A 15496-nucleotide genomic window follows, 5' to 3' on the forward strand; every position below is an offset into this window, starting at 1 on the left:
TGACAGACATAAGCTTCAATATATTTCTGTGGGAGCAAAGATGGAGCAACAGCTTACCGCTTGGATGAATCTATAGGAGATGAGGAGAGAGAAATGAAAGAGCCCAGATCTTTTAAGTTTAAAGTAGGATTTCAACAAGTGGATAACTGAGTGAATTCATTTTCTAGAACTGCCATAACAAAGTACAACAAACTGGGTAGCTTAAAACAACAGAAATTTGTTCTCTCACTGTTCAGGAGACCAAAAGTCTGCAACCAAGATATTGGCAAAGTTGGTTCCCTTCTGGAGTTTCTGAGAGATAAACCATCCCATGCCCCTCTCCTTGCTTCTGGTGATTCCTGGCAAGTCTTGGCCTTCCATGACTTGTGGAGGCATCACTTCAATCTCTGTCTTCACCTTCACATCACCTCCTTCTGTTTCTCTGTCTCTTATAAGGATACTCTTTTTGGATTTAGGGCCCACCCTAATCCAGTGCGATCCCAGTCCTAGCTAATTACATCTTCAAGGACACTATTTCCAAATAAGGTCATGTGGTGAGTTTCTGGGTGGCCACGAATTGTGTGGGGACACTATTCAACCCACTACAGTGGGCAAAGTACAATAATAAAGAAAATGCCTGAAGGCACAGAGGCATGAAAAGTTATTAGGTGGCTCAGGGTAATCAATTTAGAGTAAATAGAGTGAATTTTGAGTACTGTTCAGGTGATTCTAAGAAATTTGATTTGGTACAGATTTGGAAAAGCCTTGTATGCTACACTAAGATGTTTAGACAGTCTTCTGTAGGCATTTGGCTGCTAGAAACCTATAAGTCTTTGAGTGGCCAGGGGTAGATTTGTATTTTTTAGGGAAGTGATATGTAAACCTGTTGGTTGGAAGACTAGTTTGAAGACTGAGGTAACAGATAGTGGGTTCCTGAACAAAAAGTGTGGTAGTGACTCTAGACTGGTAATGACAGAACTTTATACCTGGTAAAATGAGTAGAATTAAGAAGACAGGACTGGGGTGATTTTGAGATTGGCTTGGGAGGCAAGTTGATAGCCTATGACATAACTAAGAATGTTCATGGGGGAGGAAAGATACAACATTAAATTTTTAGGTGGAGAATTTCATTGAGCAGTCAATCAGCAGGGTTTTTTTTAACTTTTTTTTTTTTTGGATGTGGACCATTTTTAAAGTCTTTATTGAATTTGTTACAACATTGCTTCTGCTCTGTTTTGGTTTCCTGGCCTGGAGGCATGTGGGCTCCCAGCCCCCTGACCAGGGATCAAACCCAAACCCCTGCAGTAGAAGGCAAAGTCCCAACCACTGGACCTCCAGGGAAGTCCCAATCAGCGGTTTTTTAGGAACACTTTCTAACATTATCCTAGGTATTTTGGAGATAAATATGCACAACCATGGTCCTGTTTCAAGAACTCTACCAGACATTTGGAGTCATGAAACTAATAAAAGTGAAGCAGAAAATAATTCAAATCAACATATAATCAGGTATAAACTTAGTAATTCTGACTTAAACATACTACAGAGTTTAAGGTTAGAAAAGGATCTATGTCACGTTGAGTGCTATAAGAAGCCTCATTTAGAAGGTGATACGGGGGGGATGAATTGGGAGATTGGGATTGACATATATACACTAACATGTATAAAACAGATGACTAATAAGAACCTGCTGTATAAATAAATAAATAAAAATTAAAAAAAAAAAGTGGTACTGAATTTAGATTTGATAAGTCATATTTAAGTTGGTTCAAAAGAGGATGGATAGCCTGACTAGAAAAGAGAGGGCAACCAAATACTAGACTGTGTTAAATTTGGAAAGGCATACGTAAAAATCTAGGATATGTAAAACCAACATAAGCTGTCTTGGAACATTAGGTAGGCAGATTGGTTACCACTGGGAGTTGCGGGGGGAGGGAAAACACATTTTCTTTAGTTGTATTATCTTGACAGCCATATACAGTGCTGTTATTTTATTAGAGGGATCAAAGCCAATCTGGAAGCTTTTACCCAAATCCAAGTACGAGAGGATGAGAACAAGTACTAGTTGTATTTTGTATATTTTTGGCTATTTCACATATATCTTAGTTCTTTGGCATACTGAACTTCTTGCATGTATTTTTATACCTTCTTCACTTTACCCCCTTCTACCTTACCCTTTATTTTCCTCATCAGAATTTAGCTCCAGGCAAACTCATGTGAGCCATCTAAAAATACCATATCTAAGAGCACAGGAAAAACTTGAGTGATGTGAAAAAGTGGATGACGACGAGGACCACAATGACCAACTACCTCTAATGTTAGGAACTTTACATGTTACCTCCTTCAGTGTATACAGTACCCTTATATGAAGTAGTCACTATTATCCCCTAATTACAAGTGGAAACTGTGACTCAGAGAGGTTAAGCGGCTTGATCAAGTAGAGCAGCAAGAGAACCTAGATGTCTCTGTGTAGCCTTGGTTTACAGTCACCGTGATACAGCATGTTGACTTACCTTCATCTTGTCGCGGTGCATTAAATCTGGCTTGCGGATTCAGCTTCCTGAAGTGACTTACAATCACGTCTCCTTCCTGTTCAAAAGTCCTCTGTGACCTTCTCATTCCTATAAAATTAAAATTAGGCATAGTTATTTCTGTGTTTTATCCAAGACCCCTCTAAAGGTAGGGACCGCCTGCATTTCTAGCCTCAACTTTAACTACTTTCTTCCCAGTAGCCCATATCCAGTCCACGCTGTCCTTACCATAGTGCTCCCCACCTTCCCGTTCAGGAGCGTTTCCTCTTTTTTCTCTTGTCTGTGGACATTTTACTTTAGGTTTTATCTAGTTTTGATGCTATCTTCCAAGAGGCCTTGTTTGCTTCTCCATCCTTCCTCTTACTTTTATAGTGCTTTGTTTGCTGCTACTTACGCCACTTAATTTTTTGCTTGTTTCGTATGTTAGGTAATGTATAGTTATTAAAACTAGATTATAAACTTCTTGAAGGCAGAAGCTATGATTTTCTCATTTTTGTGGTATCTAGTACAGGGCCAGGTGCATCTTAAGCCTAGATAAGTAAAGAGTAAGGATGGAAATGAGTTCTGACCCCAAGTCTATAGTCAGTAATCCAGCTGCTTCCTGGCCAACTAGAGTAGAGGGGTTTCAGATCAGCAGGTTTGTTGAATACCCAGAAATGCCTGTGGCTGGAGAAAGCAGTTGCTGAGAGGATGAAGAAATTACTTTTGAACCTCTCAGCTACTGTTTTTTCAGTTATGTTCTGGAATGGCTGCATACCCCAGGGTACTTGTTAAAATGCAGATTCCAGAGAATGGTATCCAGAAATGTACCTTGTAGCAAGATTCCCAATTTATTTACTTATCATCTGAGATTTTTTAAATAGAAACATTACATAAATTTAAGGAAGTGCACAGATCATAAGTGTGTGGCTTAATTTTCATGAAGAGAACACACCTACATAACCAGCACCAGATCAGGAAATATAGTGTAGCCTGCATTCCAGAAGCTGCTCCACTTATTCACTAGTTAATCCACCTCAATCCACCCGTCAAGGGTTTCCTGCGTTTTATGTACAGGAAGTTTCAGAACTTCTGCCTCAGTCCAGGCCTGCTCCTGGTCATGCAGATGTAACAAGCATTATTCCCCAAGGTACTTCCTCCTTTTTCTTCTCCCTGCCTTTGTTTTCTTGTCATCTTCCCTCCGTACCAGCTTTCCCCTTCATAATAAAAATTCATAAAAATTTTCCTCTAAAGAATTCTTGTAAGTTTCTCCTCGGTGTTGAACTCCTTAAGCCCTAAGATCATATTTTGGGAGTCTCCCCCTTCTATTGTAGGGTTCCAGAATTAGTCCACTAGGCATAGAAGATTCTTCTTTTTTTTTTTCTTATTTGGAAGATTGAAAGGATAAAAATTTCAAAGCATTTTGCCATTGATAATTTATTTTTTTCTGAACGAAAAGGTTTTCTTATAAAATAGCTTACTACATTTTAAAGAAAAGAAAGGTACATATATTTTTAATTGCCTTAAGCATTAATTAAGGACTCAATATATATGGAATTCATATATACAAACTACATAAAATAGATAAGCAACAAGGATATACTGTATAGCACAAGGAATTATACCCAATATCTTTTAATAACCTATAATGGAATATAATCTGCAAAAACCCTGAATCATTATGCTGTATACCTGAAACTAACACAGTATTGTAAGTCAACTATACTTCACTAAAAAAAGGACTCAATTTTAGAGTTTGTGATCATTTAACATTATCTTTAGATAAGTACACTACTGTATGGTGCAGACCTGGTTTACTAAGCAAATTAAAGCTGTAAACAGTTTTGACTGAGTTTTGTTTAGTTTGTTCAAGAAAATATCTTTAAGTGGACAATAGTACCTTGATTGTTTATATCCATAAAGATGATGCTAATTGCCAATATATTTTATCTTTTACTGAGTAGGTTTTCTGCTTTTGAAATTTTACTTGACAGTTAGTTATTCTATTTGAGAATTTGTTTTTAAATTTATACCTTCCTTCTCCCCCCAGTTTGATAGTCAGGTTTTCACTATTTTTAGGAACTGAAAGGAAACCATAAATAAGAAACTAACTTTATGAATACGTGTTGTTGTGATTTGTTAAAAAAAAAAAAAACATTGCAATAGCCACCAGATGATATATTAATTCCAATTAAGTAGGATAAATTAGAACTGTGCAGCCCTTGATTTTTTTTTAATATTTTCAAGAGGAAAAAAATCCCAGTAAGTTGGTTTGTAGCACTTATGTAAATGATGTTATATTTTTATTTCTTAGGATTGAATATTCTTTGTGTCATTGATATTCTTTTTGGAAAATATTTTTTACAATATTGAAGACAATCACGTAGTAACTTCATTGAAAAGTAAGATTAGAGGGTCTTAAAAGACTTCAGAGGTTATCTAATTCATTCTTCTGCCTTCAGACATGATAATTTTTTTTTTTCAGTCCCTTTGTTCAGAACACCCATGCTGTCGATTCTTTTAGCACACTAGCCTCATATGATCATTTTTTTCTCTTTAAATTCTATAACCTACCTATTCATTCCACTTAAACTGCTCATTTGGGAACTATTTACTTGAAACCTCATCAAAACTTGTAACATTTCCCAAAACCAAGCTCTCAAACTTGAAATCAGTATCATTGAATTCAGTTTCTTCTATTCTCTTAGGTTGTCTGTGCCCATGAACTCACTTCATTTCTGGTCACTCCCAGCATCCTTCTGTCTGGCTCCTGTACACCCATCACTCCCCTCAAAATCACACCAAGTTCACTAGGGCTTTCCACGTTGTTAAATCAGATGGACATTTCCACAGCATTTGCAAGCAATTCATACTGTTCTAGAATATTATAAACTACTTGATGACAAGAGTAAAAATTTTGCCTTTCCTTAAAAGAACTTATTGTTCTCCAAATAATCCACAAATATTTTTGTAAACATTGTAAAAGATTCAAATAATACAGAACTATGTACAAGAAAATATGTAAGCCTCCTTTTTTAATACTCCTCTCTCAACTTGTAAAATTTGTTCCACAGTTAACAGTGGTTTACAATTTTGTGCAGATCTTTCCAGTTGCTTTTCTAAGCTTTTCGACACATGTCCACTTGTACAAAAAAAATATATATATATGTGTGTGTGTGCGTGTGTGTGTGTATAATTTGTGTTTGTAAAAAGTCATTTCAAATTTCTCCCAGCAGTGCTGGCTGTTTTTGAAAAAAAAGTACTTCCTGATTATAAGTGAAAAACTCATGGAAGAATTTTATTACAGATACGATGGAAAGACTCTCATTTGTTTCTGCTTGTTTTTTCCAGATAATGTTTCTTTGAAAATATAACTCTTTAGAATTGACAGAAAAGTGCAAAAGTCTTAAATCTATAAGATGAGTTTTGACTGGCCTTAAATAGCCAAATACAAAATTTGTGAGTGCCTTTTTCCCCCTATTGTGTATTTCTGATTAAGAACAAATCTGAAGAATTTCTTATGAATTAGCCAGTTTTAAAAAAAGAGAGAAAGCACAGTTAGAAGAAGCTTTAGTCTTTACATAATGTATATATTTATAGTGTCACAAACTCTCAGTATGTGAAGGTAAGTTCACATTTTGATATTTGCAAGCTCTCATGTAAGATTTTTTAAATCTATAAAGAAAAAGCCAGTGTTTTTAAAATGGAATTATATACAACAAAACCAATTTATATGTAAAAAATTCATTAAGTGTATACAAATACTCCCTTGTAATACTAATACACAAGTACATTTGTAATACATTAATTACTAATGATGGAATACACTTTTGAAATATCTGGAGAAATATGATTTTTTAAATTATGTGCTTATAGTACATACTGATAACCACCAAATATCAATATTTTTCAGTCTCAGTCTGAAAAGAGTAAACTCTGATTTTATTAATTTTAAATAACATTCATGCTACATAGCTGTTTAAAGCATCACTTTTTCTCTAAGATTTATATATAAAATGTCCAGAGTTTAACTGTTCTTTATGCTATTTTGAGGAATTTAACTTCATATGTTAGCTTCATCTAAGATGTTAAAAAATATGGAGTTATTAATAGATGCTCTAGATTTTTAAAAAATTCCTGAATTACACTACATATACAGAGTTCTAAAATCATTTTACATTTCACTTTAGGGTTTAAATACGTTTTGTATTTTAATTGCTTTAAAATATGTAGAAGCAAGTGTTTGAAGCCTGTTCTCTTTTTTAAAAATAACAAATATTCTGTATTCTATAAATGATATATCCTTTTTCCTGATACAGTGTTATTCATGTGAGTTTTAAGTCCAGAATCCTAACATTCTAAATCCATATGTGATTAAGATACAGATTAAATGTTATAGACAGTAAGTATTATAATAGTTTAAGAGCATTCACTGTTTATTAATTAATTATTAAATTTTATTACAAGAGGTAGAATTTGAGTTGGCATTAAATCAAGCTGAATTTTGGTTATCCAGTAAGAATAAAGATCATTTCTTGATATGGGTCAGGGAAAAAAAACAATGGAACAGCCTTAAGAACCCATATAGAGGTGGAAATGAGGATAGGATGTTTGGGGGGGCCATAATTTTTTTTTCACTGAGGTGTAATCTTTTTTAATAGAAATAGTGTGAGAATAAATGGACTTAATGTGGCATCCCAATCATGTCTACCTCCATACCCCTTCCCAGTAAGATTAAACTCCTTCCCATCCTCTGTTAATTTCCTTGTCACAGTCTACCTGATTAAAATCCTCTCCCAGTGTTCCTAATTTATCTCAACATAATCTCCATCGAAATACCCTGTTTACAGTTAACCATCTTTGGAGTCTTTTCCTTCCATTTCACCCTACAGTAATTTTCACCTTTTATATTTCTCTAGAATTCACTGAACACATAGCTAAACTGATAGCCAAAATTATAGTCCTTACTAAATACCATGTAATTTAGTAGCTAATTTTATTAACTTCTGATCTGTTCAATCCTATAGCAGTCCTCAGTAAGAAAGATTCTATTATTATCCCCATTTACAAAGGAGGCAACTCAAGCCCAGACTCGAATCTTGGTCTACTAATTCTAGAGTGTTTTAAGTACACTGCCCTCATTTTATTTTATCTATATGGTTAGAGATCTCTTTATACAAATGTTACTGTGTTTCCTTTTGAGCAAAAACACCACGTTTTATATTTACTTGTTTTCTCATTTTATGGAATACAGTATCTTTTTTAAGTACTGAGTAGACAGTTGCTGGCTTGATTTCTTAACTGGTTGATTCAAAAGTGTTTGACTTAATTGCCAAGGGCTTTGGCCTCTAAGCAATTTTAAATTTTCAAAGCTTTGTGGGCAGTAGACTGATGAAAGTGGTGATTTTCGAAGATTTAGCTAGAAGTGAGAGATTGGAGTGTAAAGATTAGAGCATCTGTAATCCAAGCATGATATAATAAACATTCAGACACAATCAGTTGTGTCAAGGTAACAGAAAAATGGCAAATGTAGAATAGGAAGTGTTCACTGGCTCTATGATTGATGCAGACATAAATGCTAAAGTTGAAACTTGGTCATTAGAAGAATGGTTGCATTGTTGACAGGAACATAGAAGTCTAGCAGGTCTGGCAAAGATAAATTATTTTGTGTGGATAATACTGACATTTGTTTGAAAAAATTTTGGTTTTAGAGTGTTAGGACATTCAAGTGGGATATTCAAGTAGATATATCCAATTAGTAGTTACTCCATAAAATGTGACACTATAGACCTGAGAAGGAGTCTTTCATACGAAAGAGCTATTGAATTTAAGAGTATGAATCATCCAAAGGAGAAAATGTGAAAAGAGAACAGAACGTCATGGACAAATAATGTAACTTTTCTATATTTCAATTATAGAGTCCTTACTAATTAAAGTACATGTTACCATTTTTAATGACCTCTTTATTTTAATAAACCCATGAATACCTAGATTTTGTTTTAGATTCATGTATTCCCAATTGAATGTAAATGTTCTATATATTAGTATAAATACTGGAATATATATATTTACTATGAATTTGAACTTTGAAATAACTAAATTTTTACTATACATTATATCTGTTATAAAGTTTTGATCTCCTTTTGCATAAGAACACACAGCAAACAAGAAATGCTGTTGTTCTTCCTTCAAAATATATCCAGGGTGAGATCACTTGTTATCACCTACCATCAACCTGCTTTACACTACCAGCATCTTCTATCTGGATTACTGTAGTAACCTCCATCTCATCTCTTTGCTTTTATCCTTGCTCCATTATACTCTATTCTCAGCATAGCTCACATTACTCTTCTGCTCAGAACTTACCTATTAAGGCTTCCCATGTGACTCAGAGTAAAATCTAAGGCCTCACCAATACACTGACCTTTCTGGTCCCTGAACACATTTCTACCTTAAGGCCTTTGCGCCAGCCATGATTTCCCTTTGCCTGGTGTGTGCTTCCCTCAAAATCAGTATCGCTAATACTGTATACAATTAATTTTATATTATTTATATATACATATGTGTATTATGTACTTATGTTGTTTTTTTGTCTTTCTCTGGCTCTCTCCCCAACACACACATGTGTGCACAAACACTAGACTGTAAACCCCATGAGGCCAGGGATATTTGCTCTGTTCACTGTTATCTCAAGTGCCTAGAAATGTACCTATCACATATTAGACATTCAATAAATACCAGTTGAATAAATAAATATAACAGCAGCCAACACTTAATGAAGGCTTACTTCATGTCATACTTTTCTAAAGCTTTAAATTATTCCAGCATCCTTGCTTTACTGATACGGAAACTGAACCATAGGTCGGTTAAGTAACATGCCCCATCTCACACCGCTAGCAGCCTGGTTTCTAGCCAGAGTTCCCAGCCATCAGTGTGGTACTTCTGTTGAAGATGATCGCTGTGTTTGGTGCTATAAAGTTTTTATGGAAGAACCAGAAGTTGTATATTAGCCTCTACATGCAAAATACTTCTCATATACCTGGATTCACATTGTTAGTATACAATGATTAAATATACAGATGAATGCCATTACTTTGAAGCCTTGAAATATTAAGCTTAAAGAAATAGAGAATCACACCAAGAATTTGATGTCTCACTTGCCAAATGAGCAGGCTCAACCAGTTGCATCCATCATTAGTTAAAGCCAGTCTCAAGGCCTGCAGAGCCGTGGTACTGTCAACAGTGTTATATGGATCTAATATCTGAATCCTTATCAGCATCATTTTCATTTTTTAGACAGGTTTCATTTATCATACCATTGTGCTATATTTCACATCAAATGTCAAGATAAAGTCTCTGATGTCAAAGACATAGAGGTTTTCCAGGCTTGCTCATCAGAATGCAGTGATCCTGGACATTCGGAGAAAATGGATGACACTGGACTTTTAAAGCAGTTGGCATTAGGTGAACTTTAGAGCGAGTGTCATTCTTAAGACAATATAAGAGAAGTTTCAAGGACTAAAGCCATCCGAAGAACTGGACTAGAAAAACTGTCATAGCAGGTAGTCCAGCATGACTGGGACCCAGACTGAGCAGTGTTTTACTCATGTTTCAATCAGTGAGGCAGTGACAGGAAAAAGTACCAAGTACGAACGGTGATCAAAGGATGATCTAATAGATATGCTAAAAGATTCATAATTAAGGAAAAATTGCCTAGCCACCCAGGGTACTTTCATCCATGTGAAGATGCTTCCATATATAGGATTATCAAAGATTATCATGTGAGCACTAAGAGTGAAAATGTGAATGTCCATTTTCACAGATAAGCCAAAAAAGAGGAAAAATATAAGAGACTATGCTTCAAAAGACAGTGGTCCTTTTCTTGTTTATTTTTTGTTTAAATGCATTTTATAGATTTTTCTTGATAATACCATCTTTTTATCACCTAGTAGCCCCATAAGTAACAAAAAATGATCTGTACCAGGGAAATGAATTAAAGAGAGGTTAAATGGCTTTCCTGGGGGAAAACATTTAATTTATTTGCAAAGCTAGAATAGGGCAAAAGAGAAACTCTGTTCCGGATGCATTTCTTACACCAATCACAGATGATGCAAAATATTCAGTGATATGAAATGCGTGATTTTATTTTTAACACAGAATCACGTAAATTTTAAGCTACATTAGTTTTGTTGTTGTTCTTGAATTTTAGATTACATTTACAATAATGACATGAGAATAGTAATGTTCCTTGATGGTTGATTTTTTTCCCAAAGATAAAAAGGAAAAAAGCCCACATATTTTTTTTTAAATTATACTTTTCATATATATCTGATATGACAGAGTTACCAAAACTTTTGCATTGTAGATTTACATATTCAGTTCATCTCACATCAAAAGCTGTTCTGTTGGATTTTAAAATGAAGAATATAACATAACTTTTCATTTTGAACTTACTACTTTAGTTACCAAAAAAATTCTATGAGAGTAATTATACTGTGCATTTCAAATTTTCTTTCATTAGTGAATAAAAGAAAATCTATAATAAGGCTAGAAATGTGTTCTCAGGAAAATATTAATTACTAAAATTGCTTAGAAGCTGAGTCATAGGGCCTTTTAAGTTTTTGCCGTACACTTGGAAGAAACTTAGTCTTACTGCATTGTCACATTTTTTACCTCAGCATTTTGAAAGCACAGTGAATATGAGAAGCTCTCTCATCAGTCATATTATCAGTTTTGTTCAAAAAGTAAAAGGTGCTTCTCCAAACATAGTTTATCCCCAGCAGCTGTCTTACTAGTGTCTGGGGCTTAGGGTTGTTTTGTAGTATCTGCAGAGTCTTCCAGCTCTGCACTCTGTGTTCTCATTGGCTGACCTTCTAGGGAGGGCCAATTATAATGAACTATTTCAGCATATTCTGCTGAGGGTTTCCTTAGTATCGATTGGAGCTTTTTGTTCTTGGTGTTCTGTTTTATTACTTTTTCTCCCCCTCCCCTCCCCCCTTTACAATATGTGAACTACCAGTCTTATTGACACTGTAATTCAGGTCAAGCTCATAAGGACAGCCATTTCTTCACTGTACTAGCAGGGCTGACAACTTTTTGTAGAGAAGGGTTTGATTAAGACCAATCATACCCTTCCTAGCCTGGGGAAATCAAACACAGTGGCATTCTTGGCCACCAGGATATAGATAATACCTATTTATATCTCTTAGGTAAATCCAGGAGGACTTCGCCTAGCTATTGAATCATCTATATCACATCTGCCATTTGGTGTAGCAGCCTAGCAAGAACTAGTGCTACCTCAGAGAAGTTTATGTAGTTTGATGAATAAAAAGAGGACCCCTAAGGAAAGGGCTAGGAATATGTAACTGTCAAGAAATGGAGAAATCTTTTATTAGGATGTCAGAGTGCTAAGTACCTCGGGATTTCCACTCGTTTTGTGCACCAGCAGGTGACCCGGATACTCCCATTTGCCAGCAGAAGCCCACCTGCCTGCCCGTCTGCCCACCTGCGTGCTCTCACACTTTGTTTTTACTGTAAGACTCAAGTAATTGGTTCCATCTTAAGCAAGATTATAGTGTCATACAGTGGGAAGATCACAGAATACCTTTAAGTACTTCTATTAAATTTAACACTAAATAAATAAGATAGTATATCTTAATAGTTCAAAAGAATCTCTTCCTGGATATTAGTATTCTCAGAAAGAAACTGAGAAGGAAATAATAAAGATGATTTCATTTTAGTTCTGGGTACCTGGGCATACCAAGGAGACTCAGGCCTAGGGTGTCATTACTGCATTCCTACTAACTAATATATCTTAAAATAGCATCTTCTTTATTTAGAGTTACATGGTTAAAAAAAAAAAAGGATTGATTCTATCATATATAGAAAATGGATCCCTCATTGTCTATAGGCTTTGATCAGGAAAGCAGTGGCTCTTCTACTGGCAAATCTTAAATAGGCAAGATTAACTTTTTTTTTCTTTCTTTTTAAAAAGACTTTATTTTTTTAAGATCAGTTTTAGGTTTACAACAAAGTTGAGAGGAAGGTACTGAGATTGCTTATATATCCCCTGACCTCACACATTTATAGTCTCTCCCATTATCAATATCACTCACCAAAATGGTTTTGTTTTTTTGTTTGTTTTTTTACCGAGGACAAACCTACACTGACACATCATAATCACCCAAAGTGTATAGTTTACCTTAGAGTTCACTCTTGGTGGTGTACATTCTATGGGTGGAAACTTAGATTACTGATTTCAGATCTTTCTTCTTTTCTAATATATGCATTCAATGCTATGAATATCCCCCAAGCACTGTTTTCATTACATTCCACAATTTTGATAAGTTGTTTTTCATTTTCATTTAGTCGAAATATTTTTAAATGTCTCTTGAGATTTCTTCTTTAACCCATTTGTTATTTAGAAGTGTTCTGTTTTTTTTTGTGGGAGGGATGAGAATTAATTACTTAAACTTAAAGACATAAGTTTATTTAAGAGCAATGAGGGAACTCTCTTGACTTCTTGGAAGTGTTGCCAAAGAAAATACAGGATTTTCATCCTACATTCTGATTTTATGTTGATAATAAATCATCATGTTTTCTTCTTTTTGCTATTGCAGTACTTCTGTTGCAAAGAATGAGAGTCATATGCTAGACGAGTGAGAGATTATCACTTAAATATTTTCTTAAATTTCAAGTGTCTGCTCTTCTTGTACTGGGAGATAGTAAATAAGGGACTGAAAAAAGCTGAAAGGATTCACACAGGTAATTTTTCATGACGTATGCAAGAAGGGGGAAAGAAAATGAGCAAATAAAATTTCATAACTAATTTGAGTCAAACTGCATGAAAAGACTGGACAGAAAGAATTCATGTAGATGGTAAATTATAATCACAACAGCATTTCCTTTAGCTGTTGACAAGCTCTTGGTTCATTCTGCAATCATGTACTTTAAAAATGAAAGAAGGGACCAAAAGTGCTTTTGTGGATTTGACCTTGAACTGAAACTGTCATTTGGGTAACAGCAGGCACTATCAAACCTTAGTCTTCATTTGCCATTTTCTTGGTGTCATAAATGCTTCTTTTTAAATAAGTTACATTTTTTTCAGTGATCAGAATTCAGAATCACATCTCTCTGGGATTGGTGTGAGCACTTTTTTTTCTCTTGTAAGGAACTTATGCCAAAGCATACCTACTTTGTTACAGTTACTAGAATTAAATGATATTGCATGTAGAGCTTGTGTTAAACACGAGTGCTTGATAAATGGTAGTTGTTATTAGCACTTGGTATGGTTGTATTTGTTATTATCTATGCTGTTACAGTTATTAGAATAAAACCTTCATTTCTTAGTTCTGAAGATCTTAGTTTCTAATCAGATGAAGTAATGTCAAGCACATGGCTTATAGTATTTTATTTGTCTTGCTACACTGCTGTCATTGATTGGTAAATATTTAATAGAATAAAAAGAAAACACGCATAATAGGATTCCTCAGAAGCTATAATGTGAATAAACCAGAAACGGCTATTTTTTAGTCAGTTTGCTTGAAGCTGTGATTTAAAAATATATCCAAACACAACATTGGATGAGGCAGCTGCACTACAAATGACTGAGAAATTAGAGATGGAAACAAAGACAGTTTAGATCAGAGTATCAAGAGTAGCCTTTGCACGACCAAGACAGAATTGATGACAATATACACAAGACTGTATATGCTTCTGCAAGATCATAGGAATCATCTAATCCAGTTCCTAGTTTTCTAGATGAGGTGATATTGAAAATCTGAGAGATTTGGTGACATGCCCAGGGTTGAGGACAAGATGGAATAACTTTCCGACTCCTAGTTAAATACTCTTTCCATTAAAGCAGAAATACTGTGGGAATCAGCAAAATATCCTGGATGGAGATTTTTGTCAAATTTCTATAACTGACTGGTATCAACTAATAGAGTTCTTACTAGGTATAGGACACTGTACATTTCTCAATGGGGTTAAACGATTATAGTAATTATATTTTGAAAAAAATCAGTTGAAATTCTCTAATAAAATGAATGCATTGATAAAGCTATCTCCTTATTTTTAAAACTTTGATAATGTGGAAAAGAGTCATATAGCTTTTGATAGGTCATTTTCTACCTACTTTGAAGGATGGAGAGTCATTAGACTTAGTTGCTCTAATTTGTACCTTATGCTTATATTAAGTACATTTTACAGTAACTCTGGAAGAATCATTACATTGTACGTATGTGTTTGTGGTAAAACCTTTTAACAAATTATATTAAGTTTACTTCTGATGTTAGGTTGCTTTCTACAGTTTACAGTTACATCAGCCAGCAACATTTTCATCTGTTATTTCTAGTTTACTATAATTATTTTATTCAAAAATAACTAATAATTATTTTATTCAAAAACTATAAATAAAGGCTTAATTCATAGATTCATCCATTGTTTATCTTCAAGGCATAAAACATGCAATACAAAGAAAAAAATCTACCCAACATCTGCTTTTGCCCGGATTGTAATTTTCGCTTCTTTGTCTTGTTTTATAGAGCTACATCCATGGGAGCAGCCAGGCTCAATTCGTGGCAGAGTCACACATTATTCTGCTACTAAGTATCCTTTAAAACACAGATGGACTGAAAAGGACAAAGCAAAGCTGCATGCTATCAAATTGATTTTTTTCTAATATCAAGACTTTCAAGACATTAAATTTTAAACTTTACCATTTGACTAATTTTCTAATTCCTATGCTGATTATTTTTTCTTGCATTGTAATTTTTTAAATTCTGAATCATTAACAGACTGTAATTTTCTCTTTTTTTTTTTAACTGACTACTGAATTATGAAGAATAGCTTTTGCTCTGCATTGATTATCTCTGGCTAGAGTTTTTTGTGACGTTTGTATGGTTTTCCCCTTTAGGATCTTAATGGGGAGAAAAAAGTGTCCTATGATATAAAAAGCAGGATAAAAAAATTATCTTAGTACTGGTTCCCTTAAATATTATAGTAAGTGA

The 15496-nt window shown here is 34.4% G+C and overlaps 1 protein-coding gene and 1 long non-coding RNA gene across 7 annotated transcripts in view; one reads left to right on the forward strand and one right to left on the reverse strand.

Moving 5' to 3' along the window:
• The window catches only part of LOC132417736 (uncharacterized), a 246078-nt gene that overhangs the window by 162428 nt on the left and 68154 nt on the right, over positions 1 to 15496 (reverse strand). For both annotated transcript variants that reach the window (XR_009517915.1, XR_009517916.1), the window contains exon 2: positions 2490 to 2597. This is a non-coding gene — a long non-coding RNA (uncharacterized lncRNA). The remainder of the gene's footprint in view (positions 1 to 2489; positions 2598 to 15496) is intronic.
• TUSC3 (tumor suppressor candidate 3) overlaps positions 1 to 15496 on the forward strand; it is a 183059-nt gene that overhangs the window by 139370 nt on the left and 28193 nt on the right. For 2 of the 5 annotated variants that reach the window (XM_060001508.1, XM_060001509.1), the window contains exon 7: positions 15032 to 15095. The exons of 2 other annotated variants lie outside the window; for them this stretch is intronic. In XM_060001508.1, the coding sequence (XP_059857491.1) occupies positions 15032 to 15095 (64 nt within the window). Of the gene's footprint in view, positions 1 to 13105; positions 13251 to 15031; positions 15096 to 15496 lie in introns of those variants that run through there. One more of the 5 variants, XR_009517914.1, reaches the window with a different exon arrangement.

This window comes from Delphinus delphis, chromosome 21 (genome assembly GCF_949987515.2).
Source record: "Delphinus delphis chromosome 21, mDelDel1.2, whole genome shotgun sequence".
Lineage (NCBI taxonomy): Eukaryota > Metazoa > Chordata > Mammalia > Artiodactyla > Delphinidae > Delphinus > Delphinus delphis.